Consider the following 26,719-nt stretch of genomic DNA (forward strand, 5'->3'; position numbering starts at 1 on the left):
ATGCGTTCTCTCCGTTGCCGTTGCTTCTGCGAGTCATCAATCGACTCAGCTGGTGCCAGATGATCCTTGTCGCACCAGCATGGCCGAGACCGATCTGGTACCCAGACCTTTTCGGCATGTCGGCGTCACCGCCAGTCAAGCTACCAGTGGTCACGGTTCTTGCCAGGGAAGGAGGCACCATTCTTCACCACGTCCTAGGGTTTCTGAACCTGCAGGCCTGGCTCCTGTAGCATTGTAGTTCGGTGGTTACGATCTCCGGGGGACTGCAAAGAGATTCTCGCACCTCAGCAGCATCACTGTGTTGAGGATAAGGGGGGGGGGGGTGGGGCTTCAGCATATTTCGAGGCTGCCGGGGTGGACAAAGTGCCCCGTCTGCCTTGTGAGTCTTGGGGCTGCTCCAAGAGAGTGGAGCAGCTCCCAAATTGTACAAAGGTCAAGCCACCGGCTTTGCACCGGGGGCCCAACGGAAATGCTTGGCATTTTGGTGAGGCCGCTGGAGTCCTCATCATGTTGAAAGGGTGGCTTCAGCAAATTTAGTGGCCGCTGGGGGGTGGACAAAGTGCCCCGGTGGCCTCATGCATCTGGGGACCGCTGCCGGAGAGAGGAGCGGCCCCAGAATTTTACATAGGTCGGTGGGATTGAAATGACCTTGGTAGTGGAAGGTCTGAGTGCTGGCATCCGCTGGTCCACTCCGTTGGCACAGGGAGCAAGGGAAGAACTGTTCCCTTCTCTCACTTCCTATTTCACACATGCAAAGGCTGTTTCCTTGCTGGTCAGGCTGCACTAGCCAATAAGAAAACAGCTTATTTTCGTTCTGCAACCTAGACACTGACATACTTTCAATGATTGGCTGTCATTCCCATATCATAGAAAGAGGACTTCGGCTTCAAGTCACTATTGTAGAAACTATTCTGCCGAATCACTGTTTTTCAGCTGAACTTCGGTAGAGTACTTATCGAAGCCGAAGTTCAGTACAACCCTTGTTTGAATTGCCATATCTGGTAGTTCCACAAGATACCTGTGGTGCCTCCTTGCGATCAGAATCGTCCAGTATCCTTCAACTCCAACCTCACTAGACAGTCCCCCTTTTGGAGGATGTCCCGGAAGAGGTGCACTCCCTCCATCTTTAAGTGCTGGTATAACAGCCACTCATTGAGCTCCTTCAGGTTGAAAAGAGGCCTTACTTTCCCTTTCCTGTGTACAAGAAACATGTTGCTTATGAATGCTGTCTCTGCTTTGTTGCTGAGTTCTATCGTGCCCTTGATCGCTAATTGCCTTAACTCTCTATCCAGGAGTTTGCTCTCCTCTCGCGTGAACAACTTTGGCCTGGTTAGCTGCACTGGCAGTGCCATAAACTCTAGCTGGAAACCTGCCACCGTTTGCAGCAGCCATGAAGCGCTTGAAAGCATTCGCCGATTTTGCAAGCATAAGTGTCCTGCCCCCACCGTAGGATAGGTCATTGTACTTCTCTCCTTATTGTGCTCTTGGGTGACTGTAGTAACCTTGTCCTCTGTGTCATGTAGTTGCTGCGCCCTTGCACTGGGAAGAAAGCGTCTCGTTGCCAGGACACCCAATAATGGGCTCTTGAGTACCGAACCCACCTCTGCAGGCCAAAATGACTGGACGCACAACCTCTGCTGCGACTGGTCCTATCAACAACTTTTTAGGGGAAAATCTTTTTAATGGACGTAGAGTTTGCTCGAGGGCCGTATGTGCCCATAAATCATCTCATCTCTTAAGCGAAGGCCTCGCCAAATAAAAGGCCTTGAGCGGCCTTGCTTGCCTCGTAGGACGCCAGATCCCCTAATTTCGGGTCTATTTTCAATAGTAGGCCTCTCCTCCTTTCGGACGACAGGGCACAAATTACTTTCCCTAGGAGGCGCACCACCCTTTGTGCCCAGTTGGCTAGGGTATCTGGGTCCACAGGCTCCCCCGTGTCCTTGACTCTTTCCGCCAGGTCTGTTATCTTAGCTATGGGCCTGCCATGTCTAAATTGATTTGCTAGCAACCCTTCCAGGCTCGTTCCATGCCCTTTGTAAGATCTCTGGAGGCCTTGGATAAGAATGTAATCTTTTTCAGGTCCAGCTCCGGGATCTCTGCCACCTTCCCGGGTAGTTCGGGCCTGGGACATTGAGCGCATCTGCAGTCTCGCCTCCTTTTCGATCGGCTTGCATAGCCTTTGGGTCATATATGTTGCCACTCCTGGTGATGGCAGCCAGTTTTTGATCTCGCATGCATGATTGCTTCTAGATCAAACATGTCCATTAATTCCTCTTTGGACTCCTCCAAATGTACTTAATCTTCCCACTCGGGACCTTTTTTCTTAAGGCCATCCCCAATTAAGGGCTCCTGGTCTTCCAGCCTATACTGGGGTGGGCTCACCACTTGGGGATACTCCATTGACCAGGTAGTCGCCCAATACTCTTAAAACTGGGTGTTATCTCTGAATTGTCCTTGGAAAACACCTGGTCTTGGCTCCTGTGAGAAACCAAAAGGTCTCTCGCCCGCTAGTCCTCTGGGACTTGTCATCCAGGTGGCCAGGACACGGCCCTCACTTTTGGATCTAGTTCCTGAGGGATCTTCGGAGAGTGGGGATGAGGCAACCGATGTTGAGACGTGGTTCCCCCTTTTCCCATGCCCATGCCCCATCCAACCAGGTAGGATATCTTAAGACTTCAACTCCTCCCCCACCTCCCCTTTCCTACACGAACACTTTCACATGGACAGTACGCTCTGGGGAAAGATACTCCCACCCGAGCTTTACGTTGGACATGTCCCACTAATCGGTTCAAGCACTTTAATCGCATACATCTGATACCCATTAGCCCATTAGCTCTCGCCACACGGATAAAAGGTGGAACATAGAGACACACTCAGAGCAAGGTGGAACACGAGAAGTAGCAGAACTTCTGGGGCAAAGGTGAACCTACTGGAGCAGATCAATCAAGGGACTAGAGAAAAGGTAAAGAAAACATGAAGTTCCTTGCAGGACATCGTTGCCTCTGGGAAGTCGAGAAGGAGACGTGGAGAAAGCCAAATTGCATACCAGAAGAAACCTGCATTGTGTTTCAAAAACCCCAGCTACCCTCCTGGGAGAAAGGCAGTGGTGGGGAGGCGAGTCCAAGCCTGTGTGATGAACCTTGACTTGTGAATCAAATTCGCAAATACAAAAGAATGCGCACAACGAGTGAGTTAGTGAAAGACATGAAAGGCTGGTTTGTCACAGCAAGATTGAATCCGCAACAGCGTATCTCACAAGTGAAGGTTGCTGTGGGGTAAAAAGACAGCCCCAGAGTGACAGAAATGGAGAGGCCATGGCAGGCCCCTTATATGCGAATGAAGATGGCTAATGTATAGTTCCATTGAAATATAAAAGTCAATGCAAAACCTTGTTTTCCGATATGAGGCCTGGTAAATGAACAGAAATGTGCCTATTACAACTAATGTAAATTGCAGACTGAACACTGCTGCCATACTTCCCCTTTTTTTTACATGTGAAAGTATACTTTGAAAGGACAGGCATGTGAAAAATTCCAAGGAGGAATGATACCTGACATTTAAGAAATAAAGCGACAGATTGCGTTTATCAGGAATAAAGATACTTAATTTTTGTCATATAAAATGACAGCCTGTAAAGAGAAAGGCCTATTTTGTTTTTGTAGAAGTGAACACTGGTTTCCTATGTAACTGTGGCATTAGATTAATCGTGAATCTACCTCTGTTATAATATAGTAGAAAAGAAAGGCTGTATGTATGAAAAGCAGGCCTAGATATGCTAAAAGGTTAAATGTAAGCACATCTTGTCGATTTAAAGCTGTATTTTCTGAAGCATGGGTGCAGCTGGCGTTTTCCCCACTGAAATGAAAGATCTGTGCCTTTTGAAAATGTGACCTCAAGACCTTCGGCTGAGGACCTCTAGAAGGAGAAGGTCTAGTTTTCAGTTCAAATGCAAAGATATACAAAGAAGTAGATCGCAATTATGGTATTACAGATAAAACGGCCAGCAGAAATGACTTTTAAGGTCAGGTCCCCCATTAACAGTGCATTAGCTTAGAAAAAAATCCTTTAAAGCCCAGGAGGGGAGGCCATGATAGCATGGGGCCAGCCAGATGTCCTGATCAGGTCATATGAGGGAAATGAAACCTAAGATTTGGTGAGGGACCGATTTGATGGCTTCCCATTAATTAACATTGGGCCACCTTTTCTTTAATGAAAAGAGAATCTTATGATCCAGTGAGAAGTGAGATTAATTTTAAAGGGGATAAAAAGCCTGTCTGGATCATGTAAAAATGAATTGTGTGTGATGGATATAAATTGAGTTATGAGAAAAAATTATTTTGGCCTTCCCATAATTCAGAGAGAAAAGAAAGTTGTGATAGGTTATGGAGATAAGTTTGGAATCGGGAAGGGGCAGATTTGTGACTTTCGACTCAGGAACAAATCGCAAATAACGATGGCTTTGCCCAGGAAGGGCGTGCCGACATAAAATAAATATTATCAGACTCGTCATAAAATGTAGAATCCAAAATATATGGGGACATGCAGTTATCTGTTGTGAGATTTTTCAACACAAAAAGGTCAAACCCACATGTCATTTTGAATTGATGTATTGTTCCTCCTCTCTCAGCTTCCAAAACCCATACCTCCCAACTTCTGGTCCTATAAGCAGCCAGTGTGTGTCTTGGTGGGAGGAGAAGGGAGAAAACTTGCCAATCCATAGCGTGGGAAATATGATAATAATGGAGTGTCACCAGCCCTATAAGAGCTCAGTTTTCTATCTGAGAGGGACTAACTTGCTGATTTTACTTTTTCGACTCTTGGCACCCTTCTTTGGAATTTTGATTTATCGCTTGACTTTCCCATTCTATTGCTAGAGGTAGTCTGCTTTTGGACTCTTGCAGAGACTGGCGAGCTACCAAGGCCTTAAACATTGCATGAGAGACAGAGACTGGGAAATCTAGAAGCTAGCGGGGACTGCCATTTGAGGAGCCAGAGGAAGTCGGGGTGCTGGGGACTACCCTTGACTGAAGCCTTTGACCAGATCTGTGCTGACCTCAGAGGAGACCTGCTGTTTTGCTGGATGCCCCATAACCAAGGCCTCCAATGTGAGAAGATATATCCCAATGCTATCAAAAGTGTGGGGGGGGAGAATCTGCCAGCCTTAATCTCCATCTTGCATAGCAGGTAGGGGGTGAAACCTCAGGAGACACTTGGCACATTTTATTAAATCCAACTCAAATTAATTCCACTTTTCGAAAATCACCATATCCATTTAAATTGAATTGTTGGGAAAAGCCTGCCTTCATCCTTTCCATTAAATTGTGGGGAGGGGGAAACTGTGTAGATCCTGAGCGCATTGAATTGAAGTTAAATAAATTGAATTCCAAATTAGAAGTTCACGGGTTGAGTGTATAGTTCGAAACGAACAAAGTTCATGCCTATTTATAGACAATAAAGTACTTGGGTCACTCTACCTTTCTGAAACCCCCTGTCTCCTGTACCGAAGGGGGGTGTCCATAATCCCAAAATAAGTGAATGTACAGGGTGCAAAGCGAAGTTTCCCACTTACTTGCATCGCAAAATGATTTCCCCAAATCCTGGTATTTCATGCAAATAAAAAGCCCAAAACCATTTTCCCCATTGAGTTCCTTTCTTGACTTTGCCTTTCAAATAAAAAACGATTTTGCTACTGTATCCCCACTCCCTGTACCTTGCTTTCAGATCAGAGGATTCATATATAATTAATGACTGGAGGGTGGGGGTTTTTGGGAGAAAGAGTAGTGTGCCAAACTAAGCAATTACTTTAGGTTTTGTATGTTTCCTATGGTCAATTAGCAAGAAATCTGCCACTCCTAAGTCCTCTTTTCCGCATCGACTGTAACGGACCGCTTCACCAGCGCTCCTGGGTTAGGACTCCGACCTTGTAATTACATGCGTTCTTCCCTGAAGTTTTCTGTTTTTTCTCTGTTTCTCTCCTAGCAATCCTAGATAAGACGCTGTCCATTGGTACCACGCTCCTCCCCGGCGCATGTTGACGACAGCGGTTTTCAGCAGATGTCCGGCTTGCAAGGATTCCTTCCCCATGTCGGATCCCCACAAGCTCTGCCTCCGGTGGCTTGGCCCCGACGACGACTGGGATGGCTGTTCTGCGTGTGATGCGTTGACAGGGTGAGTTCTCAAGAATCGTTTGACCAGGTGGAGGGAGCTGTTCGCGAGATCGCCTCCAGAGGACATCAAGCACTACATGAAGAGAAAGACCAGGCCCAAGCTAGCTGCCATGTTCTCCTCCGCACCCCACAAGGACGACTCCTTTGCAGGGAAGCGTCTGAGTGAGAGGGACCTTCCAGGTCCCAGGATCAACAAGGAGACCGAGGCTCTCAGAGCTACTGGCCAACTGGCCGAGGGGTTGCAGGATCCTCCCTGTTCCACCGCTGAGGGGCTGCAAGGCTCTACTACCGGGGACACCCCAGAAGAGCTTTGCTCTACTACCGGGCAAGTGCCTGCGGGGGGAGGGGCCTATACGCAGCACTACCGGCACTATGGCCGAGGGCACTCCGCCTCCCAGGTCGCTACCTGAGGTGCAGGGAAGGTCCGATCCTTAGCTTTTGAGCGTGCAGGCGTAAACTGGGCCCGGCTCTTCAGACAACACGCAGCTGGCTCAGGGAATGACTAGATGGCCGCCAGGCCAGACAAGATGGCAGCTCACCCGGAGCCACCTCCTTCTGCAGAGCAAGCATGGGGGAACGCAAGTCTAGGTGGGACTAGACCACTCCAGTGACCTGGTCCATGTCATACCCAACCACACCTTCACAGGGGCGGTGTGCAGCTCCCATCGCGGGGTGGCAAGGACCGCCAAGACCTCAGCGGCCACAGGGCCAGGCTCCTACGCCTCAAGGTCCTTCCCCTGCATGCAAGGATAGGTTCATTCGAAAAGTCCTTAGCCTCATGAAATCACTGCAGATGGGCACCTTCCTCAGGGGGGAGTAGTCATCTAGGACATGCTCCTCTGGCACCCCCCCAGGTTCCAACTGTGGTCCAGACCCCAGCCCCAGCTCAGCCCTTGGTTCCCATGCTCACTCCAGTCACGGTGCCTCTGGCTCAGCCTCCGCAGCACCCCCCGGCACAGCCAGTCAGTACACCACAGCAGCCCACACCCAGCATGCCCCCGACAGCGCCGGACCAGCAGGACACAGCGGACGACAGGAATGAGGAGGACCAGGATACTCACTCGTCAGTGAAGGCCTTTTCCGCAAGAGGCTTGAAGGGGTAGCAGAATACCTTTGTATTCCACAGCCGGAGCAACCTGAAGTGCTGGTACTAGCCGAGGAGCTGACCATTCGCCCAGCCACAAGAACAGACATCCCTCTGCAAAAGGACGTGGAAGCCCTGGCCAAGAAGGGATGGGTGAAGCCGCACTCAATGCAGCCTACCAATAAATGCCTTGATGCCAAGTATAGGCAGGCTGAGGGGGACTCCCTCATTCTGGTGGTGCAACAGCATTCATCTGTTATAGCTGTGGCCTCCATTTACTCCAAGCTGCAGTCTTCATCATCCGCACCCACCTCAGCACTCCTAAGGAAAGAGGAAAAGCAGTTGGAATTCTACGACAAAAAGATTTACTTTAGTTACTCTCTCCACCGGTGCCAGGCCAATGCTGACGCTATGCTGGCCACAGTGAATCAAAAGCTGCGGCAGGAGATTGCAGACTTCCTCCCAGAGCTCCCTACTCGTAGTCGGGCACGCTTCAGGGCCGGCTTGGCAGAGGCCAAAATCGGGGCCAAAGAAGACATGGTAATCCAGTCGCTCACATCGACACCGCAGGTAGAGCGGTTTGTATTGGCACAGATCTGAGCAACAGCTTGGCTCAGAGCGATCAAATGTATTCCTGATATCCAAAAGCACATTCTAGACCTGCCTTAGGAGGAGGCCTGGGGGGCGGGGCTTGTTCCACTAGACCATGGACGAGGAACTTGACAAAAAGAGGAATAGCTCTGACAGCAAAATCATTGTCAATCCTGACATAGTTGGTGCCCAAGGCCTATAGCCAGAGTCACAAACGCTCGGACGGAGCCCGTACAATCTGTGGTTTTAGGAGTTTTCAGGAGCGGTGCGCCAGGCAGCCCTACCAGTCTCTTAGCCAGTTCAGGCGCAAGCAGCACAGGGCTTTTTCCAGTCCCCCTCCCAGGCACCAGCTTCAGAGAGGAAAATGTGACATGGTCATCCAGATCCACAAGTCTACGGTGGGGGGTGTTAGGGAGAATTCTCATTTTATGGCTAATTTCCCTCACCTAGTTAGTCCCGCAGCAGCTTTGCTGGATTTCTGGAGTTTATTTTTTCACTGGGTAAGAGTGTGTGCTGTTCCCCCAACCCCCCACTCTTACCCAAGTTTTGCCATGTGTCTTTTACCTGTTTTTGTGATTGTGGACTCTGGAGTACACCACTTCAGTAGTCCCCTTCTTTTGTGTGTTACACAGCACCTTCAGTGCAGTGAGACAGGGTTGTCGTTCAGACTTCCCACCGACTCCATTTCTGAGGCTGACTACAGTCCAACAGAAAAGGGTAAAGTTGCCATCAACTTTACTTAGTGATTTAACCACAGATCCAGTACACCCCATCTTACATGGAGTACTGGAAAGGGTTACTCCGTATCCCTTTTTATCTGTACCTCCTAGAGCATTGTTTCACTCTTTTAACATTTAGGCCTGGCTGGTGGCAGTGGTATCTACCCTAACTTTTCTACCGCGATTATATTATATAAACGTGGTATTGTTTTAGGCTATATTAGCCTCGAACATAAACCCGCTTCACCAAATATTTTTTCTTTTGGCTCCGGTCGGGTTTATTCACCATTTCTTTTTGTTAAAGTCCTTGTCTTTTACTTTGTGCGCCAAACCAGGTTTGCCTCCTTTGTTCACTGTCTTTTGGCGTGCTTCTGCCAAGAAGCCCTCCTCCAGGCACCTGGGTGTCTAGGTGTGCTAATTGTGAGGGAGGGGTGTAGTCACACCCTGTATCCTAGGAAACCCAAGTCACCCTGCTGCGTGATTGACAGCCAGGCTGTGTGAATGGGGGATTTTCGCATAAAAGGCAGGTCTCTTTGGGCTAGAAGTCAGCCGCCACTGGAACTACAAGTGAAGACACCGAAGAGAAGCGGAGAAGAAGACGGCTGCTGCAACTACCCCATCTGAAGAGCTTCTCCTGTTTTTAAGGAGCGCACCTTTTATTCACTGTCGCTGCTGCCGGCATCATCCCTGTGTGGTGCAGACCCCTCCAGACGTCCTTTGCACCGAAGCTCCAGGAACCGTCTGTAGGAAACCAACAGGAACAACTGCCATGGCACCAGCTTCTTCATTGAATAAGGCACTGTGTTCTGCTTGAGGAATCGGGGTGAATCTCTTTTCTTCGCCTCCAAGGCTTGCCCTCGTTTTCCCTCCTCCTTATAACTTTTGCTTCCTCAGTTGACAATATCTAAGTACTCCTGGCAACTTTGAATCTTGAACGGTCAGACTGTGTGATCCTTGACAACAGGAACCCGGTTCCACTTGACACTGGCTCCGGCCTATTGACTCTTGAATTCCGTCAAATAGTGTTCTCTCATTCTGTCTGCCTTGATAAAAGTATTGCCTATAATTTTTGCCCCCAACTCTCTCTGGTTAACTCAGGTGCTGTGTTTTTGCCCCGGTGACATTTCTTGCCGCGGATACGCGTTTCTTTAGTAAGACCGAACTGTCATTACTGTCAAAAAGTGATCGCAAGTGTATTCCCGGTAACGTCTTTTGTTTCATAACACCAGTTCGTTAAAACTTAGGGTACTTACCTTGAGTTAGAGTGTACCAAAGTGAATTGGTTGGTTGTAGTGTATTTTACGCGTGGTTTTGAATTAATAGAAGTGTTGTGTTTATAACAGATGGTTTAAAAATAAATGTACTTATATTTTTTTACCTGAAACCTTGAGTAAGTGTCTGCTTGAGTCACAGTAATTGTGGTCCCTTTGTATAATCTTTGCTACTGCTCGTATACTCTTGAGATAAGCCTGGCTGCTCCGCTACTGCTACCACTTGTACATAATACAGGCTTGTACCAAAGGTAAAACTTGTATTGCCACCTGTAGTTTTAATTGTGTGTAGTGGTCCCTAAGGGCACTGCACAGGATTCTGCCTAACACTGGTACATTTAGAGAAATTCTGCTGAAGGATGTACAAAGATGGGAAAGATTGACTCTAAGCATCTGGGCAGGAATCAATGCTATCAAGATGATGCTGTTGCCAAAGATCCTGTATTTTATTCAATCACTTCCCCTTAAATTTAAAAGAGTGCTCCGGAGCATTGATAGGATTTTTATGGACTTCCTATGGGGAAAAGGTAATAGGCCAAAAATTCCACGATTTATTTTGGTGCGGGGAGTTAAAGTTGGGGGCTTTGGTTATCCGGTATTGGAGAATTATTGTAGGGGATTTTTTATTGAAGGTTTCTTATTACTTTGAGGAAGGGTGGGGATCAGACCCATATTGGCTTTTAATGGAAAAGGAAATGCTGCATCCCTTTTCCCTGGACTGTTTATATTCGTATGGGAGGTTGGCAAATTCTGGTACAAATTGGAGACACTAGTGACTTCTAAGTCAGTTTTGGTTAATTGGATTCTGGGGTGTGGGCAATCCTTGTATTTGTATGATTCGGCCTCTATTTGGCTGAATCCGGGTTTAGAAATTAATAATAAAATGCTTAATTGGAGGGGCTGGGCTAACGGGCATTCTGAAAATAGGGGATGTATGGGGAGGATGGTTCCGTTTGAAGAATTAGCTAATCGTTATAGTCTGCATAATAGAGAGGCGGGTAGATATGGGCTTTTGGAGCGGTTGCTGATGGAAAGATTGCAAATGTTGAGCGGACCTCTGCGTGGTAGACCTCAGATTTGTGAGATTTTTGCTGCGTATCCTAGGACAGTTTCTACATAGGTTAGGTTGATGCCTTTGCAGTAATGTATGAGGAGTTCCTGGGGTCAGTTGCGAATGAAGTGGGTGTCTGAATTGGAAACTGATCTTTCTGATGGCTTGTGGGATAATAGCTGGAGGGCTTCGTGGAGGGCCAAGGTTGATTTAAATCTGAGATATATTCACCAACGTCTTTTAGGCCGTATTTATTGGACACCAGTGAAAATGAAGGAGAGGGGCTTGGCTGATGTAGATCTGTGCTGGGGGTGTGGGGGCTCGAGAGGGACCTATCTACATATGCTCTGGGAGTATAGTAGAGTGCTGGACTTTTGGAGAGAAGTTTTGGATTGCATTGATATGGTAACTAGTATGACACTGCCTCGTACTTTTCTGTCAGTGATTTTCCTTTCAACTGATAGTCGAAGTGTGGAGATGTGGGATTGTTCGGAATGGATTGATAGAGCATTGTTGATGGCCACATTGCGAGAACTGGGTGTCGGATATGTGGACGCTCTCTTGGTATGAGAAGACTCGGGCAGTTCAACAACATCGGGAAACTGAGCACGAGGAGAGATGGGGGTCATTCAGGGATTTATTTGGATGAGGTGTAGGCTTTGGTTTATTTTGTGGATATTGAGGTTGGGGATTGGTAGGGGTGTATGTTTTGTCCTTTATTTTTTTTTTGTGTTGTCACGTCTTGCCATGAGATAGGAGGGCGGGGATGTTTTCGGATTTCGTTTTGAATAGCTGTTACTTTAGTAGTAATTTGCATTTTGTTGCACTGATGTATATGGAGTAATCTTTTGCTTGTTCCCATTCTGTTGTTACTCAGTTGTATTATGTTTTGTATAATTATTAAATAAAGTTGATAAAAAAAATAAAAAAATACAAAAAACATAGGGAACTTACCTTGAGTTAGAGTGTACCAAAGTGAATTGGTTGGTTGTAGTGTATTTTACATGTGGTTTTGAAATAATAGAACTGTTGTGTTTATAACGGATGGTTTAAAAATAAATGTACTTATATCTTTTACCTGAAACCTTAAGTCAGTGTTTGCTTGAGTCACAATAATTGTGGTCCCTTTGTGTAATCTCTGCTACTCCTCATGTACTCTTGAGATAAGCCTGGCTGTTCCGCTACTGCTACCACTTGTACATAGTAGTACAGGCTTGTACCAAAGGTAAAACTTGTATTGCCACCTGTAGTCTTAATTGTGTGTAGTGGTCCCTAAGGGCACTGCACAGGATTCTGCGTAACAGGGGCTAGGCTTGCCCTTCTCTTTCATTCCCGGAATTCAAGGTTCGCAGACCCACGGATCCTCAGTGGTTTGCACATGCTTCCGTCTACACTTTTTTTCCATTCCCTCTTGCCAACCCTCCACTCCCACAGATTGGGGCGGCAACCCTGTTGACAGAAATCCGTTTGCTCATTGAGAGTCAGGCGATGGGGGAGGTTCCAGCTTTACAGCGAGGCATGGGCTTCTATTCCCAGATATTCCCCATTCAGAAAAAGAACCAGGCTGGCCTGAGATTTGTTGTAGACCGATCTTCCTTGAAATTTTCCCTACTCCTTCAAAAGTTCAAGATGGTTACTCCAGCACTCATAGCGGAGACACTGTGTGGATGAGACTGGATGTGCTCCCTGGATCTGAAGGATGCTTACCTACACGTCCCGATATGGGAGCCCCATCGATCATTCCTGCGGTCCAGGATCATAGGCTTCCAATTTCAATATAAGGTCCTCCATTTTGGTCTCATTTTGGCTCAGAGGGTCTTTAAAAGGTTAATGAGCTCCGTAGCAGCTCTGATCCGGGTGGAGGGCTACCATCTTTATCCATACCTTGACAACTGGCTAGTCCGAGCAGTCTCACCCGAGGCGGTGCAGAGCAACAACTTCAGCACTTATGCACATATACTATTCCATCTGGGGTTCTCTAGCAACCTCAAGAAGTCGCAGTTACACCGCACTCAGTCATTAACATTCCTGGGGCTAATTTGGGATACAAGGGCAGAAAGGATCTTCTCCTCGGCAGACAAGATCACGGCAATCAGGAAGGCCACCAGGCATTTTCTCTGCAGACCAGTGACCTAAGCATGGGGGTACCAGCACTTGCTCGGAATTATGGCGCCTGTCTCCTGGCTTTGCCACACATCGGTCTCAAAATGAGGAGGCTGCACCTGCATTTCTCAGCCTCTTGGAACAGAGACAGGCTGCTGGGCAGCTCTAATCGGCATACCACAGCACCCACACCCGGACCTGGAGTGGTGGCGTGCAGATACCAACCTGTTGTCGGGCAGACCTTTCAGGCAGCCTTTGCCAGAGTTCACTATTAACACAGATTCGTCCCTAGAGGAATTTGGGGGGGTGGGGGGGGGTGACACTGGACAACCAATGTCCACGGAGTATGGTCACAACAGGAACAGCTGGAACACATCAACTGGCTCGAGATGATGGCCATCTGGCTGGCACTAAAAGCTTTCCTACCCATGTTTAACAGCAAGTTGGTCTGCATCCAGACACAGCTCCACCTACATTTTTTCATCAATAAAGAGGTTTGTACCAGATCCCCTGCGCTCTGCTGACTGTCCATTGACATTTAGGAGTGGGCCCTGTCGAACAACATTCATTTGTCCGCAGTCCACCTGCTGGGGGGAGTCCAACATGGAGGCGAACAGGCTCAGCAAGGTGGGTATCAACAACTGAGTGGCAGGTGAACGAAGCGGTCCTGAGCGGGATCTTCGACACGTGGGGTCATCCTCAGGTAGACTGTCAGGGAGAGTTATAAGAAATGTGCTAATTGCTTTCTACCTTAGAGACCCCCAGCTCTTTTTGCTGGACTATGGGGCTTTTAATTTCTAACTTGGAGAGAGTAAGACTTTTTCCCACTCTCATTTAATTTTGTGACTTGGACTCTGTGTTTCTTTTGACTTAGGAGTCTGACAAACTCCATAGGAATATCTTTACATTGAGATTCACACAGCAGCTTCAGTGCAGTGGCAAAATGAAGTCTCTTAGATTTCCCAAAGGTTTAAATACCTTATCTTGGTGAAACTGTTTCCAAGAGCAGTAAAATGAAATTGACTTTACTTACATTTTGTAACTTTCTAGACCCAGCACACACTATCTTACCATAGGATACTGGAGGGGTTACTTAGTATCCCCTTTGTCTAGTTTCTCATGTAACATTTTTATGTTGCCTTTTATTCAATTAATGGTTGGTGGCAGCGGTTTACTTTTTAATACCATTGTGTGTTTTTGCCACGGGCTGCAATCGCAGCCGCAGTTAGGTACCCATGGGTGCCCATTTTGTCAAAATTCCCCGGTCTTCTTTTTTCACCATTTCTTGTCGGAAAGGTCCTTCTTGAGATTTACGCTGCATGCCAAACAAGGTTTGGTCCCTTCGTTTGTTTTGTCTTTGGCGCGATTCACGAGTGAAGCCAGCCTCTTGCTCCAAAGAGTCTACCAGGGGCAGGAAGTGAGGGAGGTGCCCGAAACTCCCTTGATCACAGGAATGCACCCAAGAGTGATTGGCTGGAGGGCTGTCCTTGGAGGGCAGCCACCCTGCTGTGTGATTGACAGCTAGGCTGCGATTGAATGAGAGAAACCTGCATAAAAGGTGAGGTGTTTGCTTGGAAGGCAGAGTTGACCACTAGACGAAGGAATCCGAAGAGCTTTGGCGAGATGTCTGCTGCAACTCCTGGACGGTTGGTTTCCCTGGTGAAGCCCTGCTGCTGCTGTGCTGAAACTCCATATTCACCTAGACTAGAGAAGTCCGGCAAAGGACTTCTCCCCTTGGGTTGGTGGGACCAATCAACCCCAAGATGAGCTCATCTGGAAATCCTCTGAGCTTGCTGTACTTCCATTGCTGCTGCAGGAACCGAAGTGCCAGGGAGAGGAACTCCAGAATCGAGTGAGTGTCTTTAAGTCGGACTCCAGCTTTGGGAAGATCCTCCAGACTCCCTGGAAGCAGGACTGACCAATCCTGAGCCACCTCAAGAGTGCTGGAACCCAGATGCGAGGAAAGTCCAAAGTGGTATCTGAGAACCGCAGTGTTGCTATTTGCTAAAGACGTGAGGAGCTGAAACTGCGAAGTGCAGCTGATTTTAAGTTTGCCCATTGCTGCCGCTGACCTTCAATTTGTAGTGCAGGAGTCCCCGGACGCCCTGCCTCTTGTCCCCACGACTGAGGCCCAGGAACAGAATCTGCAGACCTACACAGGAACAGAGGCCAGCTTGAACCAATTTCTTCTAACCAAAGGTACTGTAAATCTGACTGTTTTGTAGCCTTGCTTGTTCAGTTGAGACTTGTTGGTTGCTTTTGCAGAGTTGCTTGCAGCTTCACTCCTCGCAAGTCTCCCAGCTTGTGGCCCTACAGTAATTCTATTTTTCTACAAAGACCTCTGAAACATTGTGCAAGACTTTTACTTACCTGCAAGAAGTACCTCAGTTCACCTATCTGTTTTTTCTCAATTTAACATTGGCTGAACTGGCTGCCTTAAATACTCTTCTTTCCTCTGACTTTGTGTTTTACCTTTCCTCCAGGAATAGGTTAATTTACTTTGCATTGGAGGGTTAAAAAGTACTTACCTGCTTCAGAATATTTGTTTAACCTTTGTTTTATTCCCAAACACTTTTCTTTGACAGCAAACTCAGTATTGCTCTAAATGTACCAGTGATGTATTAATGCCCAGTGTCCTAGTTATTCAAGTCACCTCATGGTGTAGGAGCCATCTGTGTGCCATCGGAAATGGGTACTTGCTGATTTAGAAAAATTAAGATGGTGTACTTTGAAGTGTAGATTTGTGTGTTGCTAATGTATTGCGCCCTTCTGAAGGATTATTGAACCGACTGTTAGATTAATAATTGTTTAATCAAGAAACCTTGAGTTTAGGTGTTTATTTGAATACTTGTCACTGTGAATCTGTGTAAAAACCCTACTGCTCACATTGACCCATCTTGAGATACGCTTGGCTGCTCAGCCACACTACCAACCTGTGTAGTACAGACTTCTACCAAAGGTTGGGTTCCTATTGCCAGGAGGTCAAGGTTGCTGTAGTCTCCCAAAGGGTACTGCACACCATTTTGCCTAACAGTGAGGCTCCTAGAGTGAAAAGCAAGTCGACCACTGGAAACTGAAGTAACCGAAGCAGACGACGACCGGAGACCGCCTGCAGACCCTTTGTAACGCTGTGAAGAGACCACTGCTGCCCTGACCCAGTTTTCTATGCGATAGAGGAACTCTGAAGGGGATTACTCCTTCATTTTCACTGGTGGGAACAACCCGTCCCAAGACAAACTTTAATTTGAGCCAACTCCTGAGGTTATGTGAGTTTCCAGAGCTGCAAAATCTCAATACCAGGAGACCTGCTGCCCATTTCAATTGCATTGTCATGGAAAGGCTGAATCCGTCCAATTTTATTATGTTTAATTCTATTTTGGAAATTCACTGTCTATTGATAATAAAATGATTCACTCAGGAATTGCAAGATATGAAGTTATGAGAGTTACTGTTCAATAGAAAAACTATTGAAGATGTAATAAGCATATTAATTGTTTACTGACCGTGTCAGTATATGTGGTGTGCAGGGGACGGAAGTGTCAACCAATTGAGAATAGTTTACTTTTTCGTGATTCAGAATTATTGACTTCTAGTGCCAGTCGGATTATCTTCCATGTACCCGTGAAACATTATTAAGAATTTCTACCATCATTAATTACTTTTTTTTAAACAAAGGTGTGTTCTCCCTACATTTCCTATATATAGAATGTCAGAGCAGTCAAGCTTATCATAGCAGGAAGATGTGAACCCAGTTAGTACAGTTGTCCAAAGAAACACTTAGACCAATAAAGTTATTACAATATATATTATATTTACACAAGGAATGTCTTAAATTAGTTAAGTCACTTATTCAACATATATAGGAATACTTATAAACAGTTTTCAGAGGCCACTGCTTATTTGATAGTTGCTTGTGATACCATTTTTAGAGTTTGACACCAATGACAGTTCTACCGTATTATTGGTATGGCTGCGCACTCGTATAAGACAGAAGAAATACGGTAATTACCTTATGTGGTTTTGATAACTTAATACAAAGTCTTGCAGGAAGGAAAAGGGTTGATTAGTGATGCAGTAGCAGAGTAGGGAGGGAGCGAATGAGGGAGAGGGAGCTAGCGAAAGAACAAGGACGCTTGGCACGTATTTCTTCAGCTTATCTGGTTAGTCTGCAGTTTTGACACCTTTTTCTCAACACTAACAAAGGATGGTATTTGCCCAGTCAATCTTGTTCAATTCCTGGAGTCCTACAGTCTGGTGCGGGGACATGGATGAGTCGGATCGTGTCTCTGGATGTTCACATGGAGCGCAGCAAAGACTTGCACGGATTCGGCCTTTCAAAGATGATGCAAGCAATTTGGTTGGAGGTCTTACTGTATTTGCGATCTGCAGCTCTGGAGAGGCACAGCACCTCGGGAGATGGCTCAAATTGTAATTCGTCTCAGGGCTGGTTGGTCCCCCAGCCAAAGGGAAGGAGTCCTCTTCGGAGCTCCTCTTTCGAGTGGAAAACAGTCAGGACAGCAGTGGTTGCTTCACGGTGTTGCAAAGAGTCTGCATGCATCTCTGGTAGTCTTCTCCTGTTCAGTTTCCAGTGGACGACTTGCCTTTCACTTCAGGAACCTTTATTACATTTCAGCACATGCTTGTTAGGACTGATTTTTTTGTACTTTGGCCTGGGGGACAGATGCATAGAAGGACAAACTATATTGTGACTGGGACAACTGTGGAAGCTATAGCCAAACCAGTTCAAGGTAGCAGTGATGAGTGGTCTAGGTGAAGTCTCAAGAGATGGTTAGCTTGTAAAGGGTCCACAATGAGTACACACAATGGGAGTAACACATTGCACTAAGAAAGGATGTATAAAAATAGCTTTTTATTTATGGCCAAACACTATGAAAAATTACTACTATCCGGTAGAAGTATCACACAGCACTAAAAATAGAATACATATGTACAGTCACTTGTGTAGGTATAATATAGATCAAACCATTGTAAAGGCAAGTATAAATTAGTTTATGCACTACAGATCCTCAGACAATTAGTCCTACCTTCAAAAGTCCTTCCCCAAGTTGTCTGGGGCCTTACGCCCAAATGTTCAGGAAAAGTTCAGACACAGTTTATAACGCTGGAAAAAATGAAGGTACAATTTTTGGGGTCCAGTGAACAATTCCAAGGGTTAGAGGACAAGTTATACTAGTTAACTAAACTGTCCCCAACTTTCGGAAGGCTGGCTGAAGCAAGCAATGGAAAAGCCAAAGTGTTATAAAAGTTTATAAAAGTTAGCAAACCTTTTAAAGGGAGTTTAGGGGCAGCTAAGAACCACTGTAACTCACCCACCATACTCTGATTGATCACAGGACTTGGCAGGTCGATGGAAGGTCTGAGGTCACTTTTCCCGCCGTCAGCCTTAGCCCTTGATTCACCGGGGTTGCACGTTTGTGCAGATCTCTGGTCTGTGTCTTTGGCTGGTGCAAGGACTCTCGTGGCAGAATGTAGCAAAACATGATGCAAAACATAATGCAGGACCCCTCTCAGGACTGGACTCTACTCGAGTGAGCTGTTTCGGATGATGGTCACCGCAGCACGTCAACGCAAAGGGACTCGCTGGTCGCAGTCTGACTATCCCTCCTATCTCTGTGTCCACTTGACGCTAGGACTCTGAGATTTCGGTCAGTTAAGTCTTGTAGGACAAGCTGAGGATCCCACATGTTCCAGGCCTCCACTTGGAACGGTGATATCAGCTGCATGATAGACCAAAGTCAGAGTTGGTCAGCCCCAGTGCGATACCAGGACACATCTGAAGGCTCTTCACAGGCACTGAGCAGACGTCTGGAATGGATGGCCCCTGCACGGGTCGCAGCTCCCTCGCAGGGCTGCTGAAGATCAATGGCAAGACAGGGGTCTTTCAGGACAGCAGCAGATGGCTCTCCAGTTTCCTCAATCTTGGCTCCTTCAGGTTTCTTCAGGATCTCTCTAGAGTAGGTGCATGGGTCGTCGTCTTACCCCAAAAGCCAGGTAAGCACAGAAACTCCCAATAGCAGAACTAGCCCCACACACCTTAGCAGTGGTCCAATCGGGACCACTGGCAGAAACACTCGTGCTTAACACTCGGGCACACTGAAACCAGTTTGTGGATTGGGACATGACAGTCCCAGCCCACGTCCTGCCAGCAAACGCACATAGCCCCCCAGTAGCCTGCCAAAAACCTCTTCTATCCCAGGCACTGGAAGTCTAGATAAGAATTTTCCTGGCCTCACAGTCCAGGAAGAAGGCGAAAAGACAAGATGCCCAAATGACCAGCAAAAAACCTAGCCACAGTTAGTAGCCAAATGCAATAAACGTGGTAAGGCTCAAACTAAAAGCACCAAAAAATGGTTAAATGTCACTGCTGCCACCTGCTTGTCCAATTAGCACACCTAGAGTAACCAGAAATCCTCAGTGTTCCAGGGCAAAAACAAAAGGGTACCCCATTGTACTGCATTGTAAGATGCATGGTACAATGATAAATTACCACCAGTGATGACAAGTTACTAAAAGTAGTAACTAAGTAGTAAGAGTAAGGGAAACAGTGTTTCCCAGTACTAACAGCCTGAAGCCCATGTCAGTTTACCCATAGCAGATGAGCAAAATACAGTGTAGGAGTCAACCACTGGACGAAGGAATCCGAAAAAGCACTTGGAAGAGACGTTTGCTGCAACTCCTGGGCCGGTGGTTTGCCAGGTGAAGCCCTGCTGCATTGCTTAAGCTCCTAATTCACCTTGACTAGAGAAGCCCTGCAAAGGACGACCTCTCCCCTTGGGTTGGTGGGCCCAATCGACCCCAAGACGAACTCATCTGGAAATCCTCTCCGAGCTAGCTGTACATTCATTGCTGCTGCAGGAACCGATTGCCAGGGATAGGAACCCCAGAATACAGTTCAGCTTTAAGTCGGACCCGAGTTCCAGGAAGATCCTTCGGACTCCCATGAAGCAGGACTGTCCAAGCCTGAGCCACCTCAAAAGAGTGCGGGACCCCAGATGCGAGGAAAGTCCATAAAGTATCTGAGAACCGCAATGTTGCTATTTGCGAGAAGCTCAAACCGCGAAGTGCTGCTGATCTGAAGTTTGCCCATTGCTGTCACCAACCTTCAATTCGTAGTGCATGAGTCCCCAGACGTCCTCACTCTTGTGCCCACGACTGGGGTCCAGGAACAACCAGATCTGCCATACTACAACTGGAACAGAAGCCAGCTGGAACCAATTTCTTCAGACCTAAGGTTCTGTGAACTACCTCTTGTCTGTCGTGTTGCCTTGCTAGCTCTGTTGAGACTTGTTTTGGTTGCTCTTGCAGAGTTGCTTGCTGCTTTGCCCCTCGCAAGCCTCCGAGCTTGTGGCCCAACAGTGATTCCATTTTCTACAGACTTCTAAAACATTGTACAAGACTTTTTACCAACCTCCAAGAAGTGCTTCAGCTCCCTTAGACTTTTGCTCAATTAACATTTGCTGTCCTGGCTCCCTGAAAGACATCCTCTGACTTTGTCCTGAACTATCCCTTCAAATGTCACACATTCTATAACTTGTGTAGCTGGGAAAGGGTTAATCTACTTGGCATTGGGGGGTACACAAGTATTTGCCTGTTAAGAATATTTGTTAACCATTGTTTTATTCCCTAACCTTTTCCTTTGAAGCCAAACCCAGTATTGCTCTAAATGTACCAGTGATATATCGATCTCCACAGTGTCCTACTTATGCAAGTCCCCTCAGGATGTAGGAAGTGTCTGTGTGCCATCCCAAATGGGTATCTACTGATTTATTGAAACTGAGTGTATTTATTTTAAGTATATGTTTGTGTTACATATATTGCTCCCTTCTAAGGAAGACTTATTCGACAGACTGTTAAATTACCTTGAGTGTAAGTTTTTTTGAATTCTTGTCACACTGAAGCTCTATGTTGCAACCCTACAGCTCACATTGACCCCTCTTGAGATAAGCCTGGCTGCCCAGTCACTCTACCAACTTGTGTAGTACATGCTTATACCAAAAGTTGGGTTAACTATTGCCAAGAGGACAAGGTTGGTGCCGTCTTCCACAGGGTACTGCATACAATCTTGCCTAACAGGTTCCATTAAAATGGAAGGGAAAGGTGGAGTAAAGATAAATCTTTCCTAACCATACTCCTCTGCATTCTCTCAGCAGTTTACAGAAAGAGGCACGTGGCTGTCCAATTAGGACAGCCAGCCCTTCAGTGGGCACTGGTTCCATTCAGGCACTCAAGCAGACAAAGGACAGGGGAGCGAAAAACTCCTCCTCACACTTCTTGAATATGGGCAAAAAATTATTTCAATATCTGACTCCCATGAACTGGCCCCCATCAATGTAACAACAAAGATCAGTTAGTAGCCTAACGCAGTAAAGCTAAAATAAAATACAGTAAAAATAGTGAAAAAGTAACTGCTGCCACAGCTGGTCTGTAGGCACATTTAAAAGTAACCAAAAAATCCTTTGAGGGAAGTCTAGGGTCATACAAGAAAAAACCCATTGAACTGTTTTGGAAGATGCATTGTGCAAAGTTAAAAAGTTACCCAAACCGGAAACAATGTTACAAGACTAAGTACTTATGGTCTGAATGACTAGCCAGTTTCCCTATAACATATGAGCAAAAGGCCAGTGGGGCGAAGCTGAAATCTTCACTTCAAGAAGTCAGGACAAAGTGCAAGAACAAAACCGAAAAAGTTGGGGGGTCCATAAAATGTGGAGGAAAAGTTGCTCCAAGAGAACTTGCCTAACAGTCACACCACTGTGAACCACGAAGCCACACAAGGGACTGCATCACTGCTCTCGCAGGGGAAAAATATTGAGAGCATCACAAAAACACAGCAGAAAGTACAAAGGGCTACCAAAAGTGTAGGACTTTCTTTTTAACACTTAGCTCGTATCCCCAGGTTGGCATGCCATGCATATGATGGAAAAAGGAATATGGGCTAGGAAGTACAGTAGTCACTTGTTCTGACCTGCCCATCCACCTCCAACTCAATTGCAGAACTTTCAGATTGAGAATGTTTTCAGGTGTACAAAATCATTTGTATGTGACTGTTTATTCCGACCTAGCATCTCACTTTTTCTTTTTTTATGTACAGGAGTCTGGACAAACAAATGATCACCCGAGAGATCACCTGCCCGAACCCATTGGAACAGAGCGATCCCATCGAACGTTGGTGTGCGATTCTGGAAAACCTAAAGAAGTCCAGAGCTTCCGGGATTCAAAACTTGCTCTTCATACATCTCTGGAGCCTGAGCTTGCAGTATCAACACCATTGACTGTGCAGTATGTCGAGAAGGTGTGTTGAAATTGTAGCACTAGGCCTGTTTGCTTGAATGCCACTTGCTTTGGGGGAGTAACATTTTTGAAACATCCGTACGGGGCTTAGGAACCCATTAGCGGTTGGCTGAGTTTTCCTTGCATACTTCCAGAGCATGTGTGTATATATTTAAAATTCTGTTTATTTTGAAATTGGCTTTTTTCCACTGTTAGGGAAAATATCCCCATAGCTACTTAACCTCAACCCCCGTCTCCCCAAACCACACCTAGCCCTTTACCCTGTTGGAACAGAATCCCATTTTAGGGTGCTGTAGTCTCATTTTATTGGACCCATTCTCATTTTGCTTATTTCCCCCTTGGTTTTTAATTCTTATTTGTGATAGTCAGAGGGTCTTCTGCCACAACATACCTGTTAGGGGAGTTTTCCTAAAGTCGCTCTTGGAGGTAGGACTTTAATAAGAAATCCCAGTGGTTTGTGGAGCCCCCCAACTCTTAGTATCAATCTGTACTACTCAAAGACCTTGCTAGAGTGGCAGAGCAGTCAGGTGTATTTTAAGAAGATGATGTGAGCTGTAGGTAAGTACACTGAACCCAGTCAGTAATGCACATCAAAGAAACGCATATAAATGTATGGTAAAATATAGATTTATAATTTATACACAGGTCACTGTTAAATGCTTGGCACAATAAACCAAAACACACCGGTATACTTTTCAATACTTTCAAAGGGGTCACTTCGAATGGATTGTGTCCTCTCACATATTCCTCATCTTATGATATTCGTATCCTGCCAGCTTCACTGCTTCGGGAAAAAATTCGCTGTTGGCTTCAGTTCAGTTTTTCCGATTGCTTTGCTCTCGAAACGGCGCGCTTCTAAAAAAAAAAAAAAAAATTCTGAAAATGTGGTCGTCTTCTACTCCTAAGACAGGGTTCAAAAAATGTATCGACTGCAGATCGAAGATGTCGATTACAGATCCTCGCCGCGTTTGTCTTTGGTGCCTAGGTTCAGACCATCGAACCGGCGACTGTGGCTCCTGTTAGTCTGATGGAGAAGGCCCTTCGTGGGAGGAAAGGTAAACTGTCGGGAAGCTTCTAAAGCTTTCTCGAAGGCCTTGTTGAAAAGACACAAGAAATCGAGCGAGTCTTAGAGAATGCGGCCTCGACTCCCCCCCACCACCCTTTCAAAGAAGCCTCAAAAGAGCCAGAGCCCGGTCGCTCCGTCGGATGACACAGGGAAGTCAGGAACTACTGAAGTAAAAGCCAGTAGTATGGGTGAAACTCGTAAAACTCGAGTCGATGCCAAGTCATCAAAGATTGTTTCCCCGGCACCGTATAAAAAACAAGTCGTTGAAAACATCGGTGACTTTGTCGGCGCCAAAAGCTTCAACATCGAGGCCAACAGTTTCTTTGACACCTTTGTCGAAGATATCATCGGTGTCCTCGAAGACTCCTTCGATACCATTGACCAAAACTTATGAACAGGAAAGGAGATTTACTCCTTTACCTAAATCGGACTTCTTTAAGTCTGTCTTCTATTTTTGAAGAAAGTGGCCTTGAAGAAGGGGTTTCTCCTTTTGGAGTACAATATGGTACTAGAGAGGTCCCAGAAGAATTAATCGATCAAGAATCGAAAATGGGAGACCTGTGTGACACCCTCCACTCTGCTAGTGACATTGATACGTCACCTGAGCTGGAGTTTGCGAAACCTGACCCTGCAGATTCAGGGTACAGGAGTTTAATGAATAGAGTGGTGGAATACATGGGCTGGGGTAGAGCCTCACCCACTTTTGATCAGGATGATATGACTGACATACTTGATCAGGGCCCCCAGAAGGATCCAGTTCTCCCCTTCCATAGGGCACTTCAGAGAACAATAGAAAAAAACGGGGGAAGTTCCTGATACTATTGCTGCAGTAAATAGTAATTTTCCTAGGAAGTATAGAACTTCTAGTTCTTATCCTGAGTATTTAAGCGGGCATCACACTCCAGAAAGTCTGGTTATTCAAGCTGCAACTTCCTCAAGACAGACTAAATATCCATCTATCCCTCCGGATAGAGAGGATAAGAAGGTGGATGCTTGGGCCCGTAAGGTTTTTACTTTGGGTAGCATGGCTCTCAAGTCAACTAATGTCACCTGTACCCTTGCCAAGTTCACCCATACCCTGTGGGACTGCATTTCGGCGGCGGCTGAACATATTCCAGAAGGAAAGGGAAGGCTTCCTGAATATTGTCAAAGACAGAAAGGGGGCAATGGGGGTATGTCTCCAGTCAGGACTGCATACTGCTGATAGTATCAGCCGATCCATGGCTGCAAGCACAGTGCTACGCAGATTTGCGTGGTTGAGGAAGTCTGGGTTTGCACCAGATGTGCAAGCCAGACTTCTCAACATGCCTTTTGATGACTTGAGGCGGTTTGGTAGTAAAGCGGATGAAATCCTAGAGAAACTACAGACCTCAAAAAAGGCAGCTAAATCTCTTAGCGCCTCCATGCGGCAGCCTCAAACCTTATTGGGGCTCATGTTCCTGGAGAGGTTGTTCTTTTCGGTACTACTCTTTTTGTAGAGGAAGAAGACAGGCCCATCAAAGAGGCAAGAGAAACGTTGCGGTGGTGGACGAGCAAAACCAGCCTTAGGAACAGCATCTTTGCCCTCAGCCGCTCCTACAGCCGCCTCCAAATCACTCTGAGGCCTTATCACACAAAACCCTGATGGGAGGCAGAATCTCTCAGCATCTGAAAGAATGGCGGGGCATTACTTCAGATGCTTGGGCACTGGAAACAGTAGCTCAAGGTTACTGCCTTTCCTTCCTAAAAAGGCCTCGGGACCATCCACCGGGAACAAACTGTCAAAACTCCAGATCCGCTCCGGTTGCAGGACATTTTAACCCTGCTAGAGAAAGGTGCAATAGTACAGGTACCTGTAGCGGAGAGGAAAAAGGGTTGGTACTCCACATACTTTCTCATTCCAAAGAAGGACGGAGCATTGAGACGAAACTTGAACAAGTTCCTCAGGAAGGACAAGTTCAAGATGGTAACCCGTTCTCAGATCTACCCCTACCTGGACGATTGGTTGATCAGAGCACATTCTCCCAAAGAAGCTCAGAAACATCTATCCATCACCTGTCACTTCCTTCACAAACTGGACTTCTACCTCAATTTCAAGAAGTTCTCACATGATACCATCCCAAAAGCTCAATTTATCGGAGCAGTTTTGGATACTTCCTCGAGTGAAGCCTCGCCTCCCGAGGTTTGTTTTATTTATTTATAGTGCGCACCAGACCCTGGGACATCAGGGCGAAAGACACAAGAATATATTCAGCTTAGTTACATAGGTACATGGGATACATCATGGATAAGGCCAATGTAATTTACATGAGACTAAATGCAAAGTAATAAGGGTAAAATACTATGTGGACTAAAACACAGTAAACAAATCAGTATACAGAAGAATGTACAGTGAAGAAGAGTATTAACAGTCAAGTGGTTAGCAACATACTAGGGCTAGTATCTATGTAGCGTCTATGTAGTAGAGGCGGCTGTGGTATGCCACTGTAATATATGCTATAGCATGGCAATTACTTGTCATTTTCTTTCAGCCAGTCAGTCATGTTCTGTCTAAATTTGGCGAAGGATTGATGCTCTTAGGCAAGGAGTTCCACAGTTGAGCTGCCTTAACTGGGAAGCTGTGTCCCCCAAAAGTGGTTAGTTTGAAGCGTGGTACTAGGAGGCAGTTGGAGTTTGCTGATCTGTTCGGTCTTTGGGATGTTTTTCTGATAATCATATCAGTTAGATAAGGCGGTGCTTTATTATTTAGGCTTTTATAGGTAAGGTAGACGATTTTAAGTTGAATTTTGTCAAAATTCGATAGCCATTTGTATTTTCTCTTGGTGGAGGAGCTATGTTTATTTCTATTAATCTTGAGTGCTGCTCTCAAGGCGTTATTCTGGAGTACCTGTATTTTTTGGGTGATATGTTTACTCGCACCAATGTAAAAGGCATTACAATAATCCAATTTACAGAGTATGAGGGCTCTATAGAGAATTGGACAACTGTTGGTGGAAAGAAATTGTTTGCTTGCTCTGATTAGTTTACACGTATATGCAGAAGCAGATGTCAGAGAGTTGACTTGTTTGGTAAAGTTAAGGGTGGCATCTAGGTAGAAACCTAGGGTTTTCACCCCCTTAGCTACTTTGTCATTACCATCGATGGTGAAGCGGGCATAGTCTAGGCTTAATTTAGATAGGTGAACCATAGTGCCTAGGGTGATGAGCTCAGTTTTATCATCGTTCAGGCATAGTCCATGGTTGGCCATCCATGCCTGAACTCTATTCACCAAAGCCAGGTCCAAGGAGTACTCTCCAGTAAGAGGTAGGAGGATTTGGGTAGCGTCTGCATACTTTGTGTAGGCAATACCCAAATGGTCCATTTCGCCCAAGAGGGG

General features: G+C 46.2%; 1 protein-coding gene across 8 annotated transcripts in view; it reads left to right on the forward strand.

Moving 5' to 3' along the window:
- Positions 1–26,719, forward strand: part of PRRC2A (proline rich coiled-coil 2A) — a 2,343,739-nt gene that overhangs the window by 1,683,433 nt on the left and 633,587 nt on the right. For all 8 annotated transcript variants that reach the window (XM_069635075.1, XM_069635076.1, XM_069635077.1 and 5 more), the window contains one exon: positions 22,099–22,299. In XM_069635075.1, coding sequence (XP_069491176.1) covers positions 22,099–22,299 — 201 coding nt within the window. The remainder of the gene's footprint in view (positions 1–22,098; positions 22,300–26,719) is intronic.

This window comes from Ambystoma mexicanum, chromosome 13 (assembly GCF_040938575.1).
Source record: "Ambystoma mexicanum isolate Mex_15411 chromosome 13, UKY_AmexF1_1, whole genome shotgun sequence".
In the NCBI taxonomy this organism is placed as follows: domain Eukaryota; kingdom Metazoa; phylum Chordata; class Amphibia; order Caudata; family Ambystomatidae; genus Ambystoma; species Ambystoma mexicanum.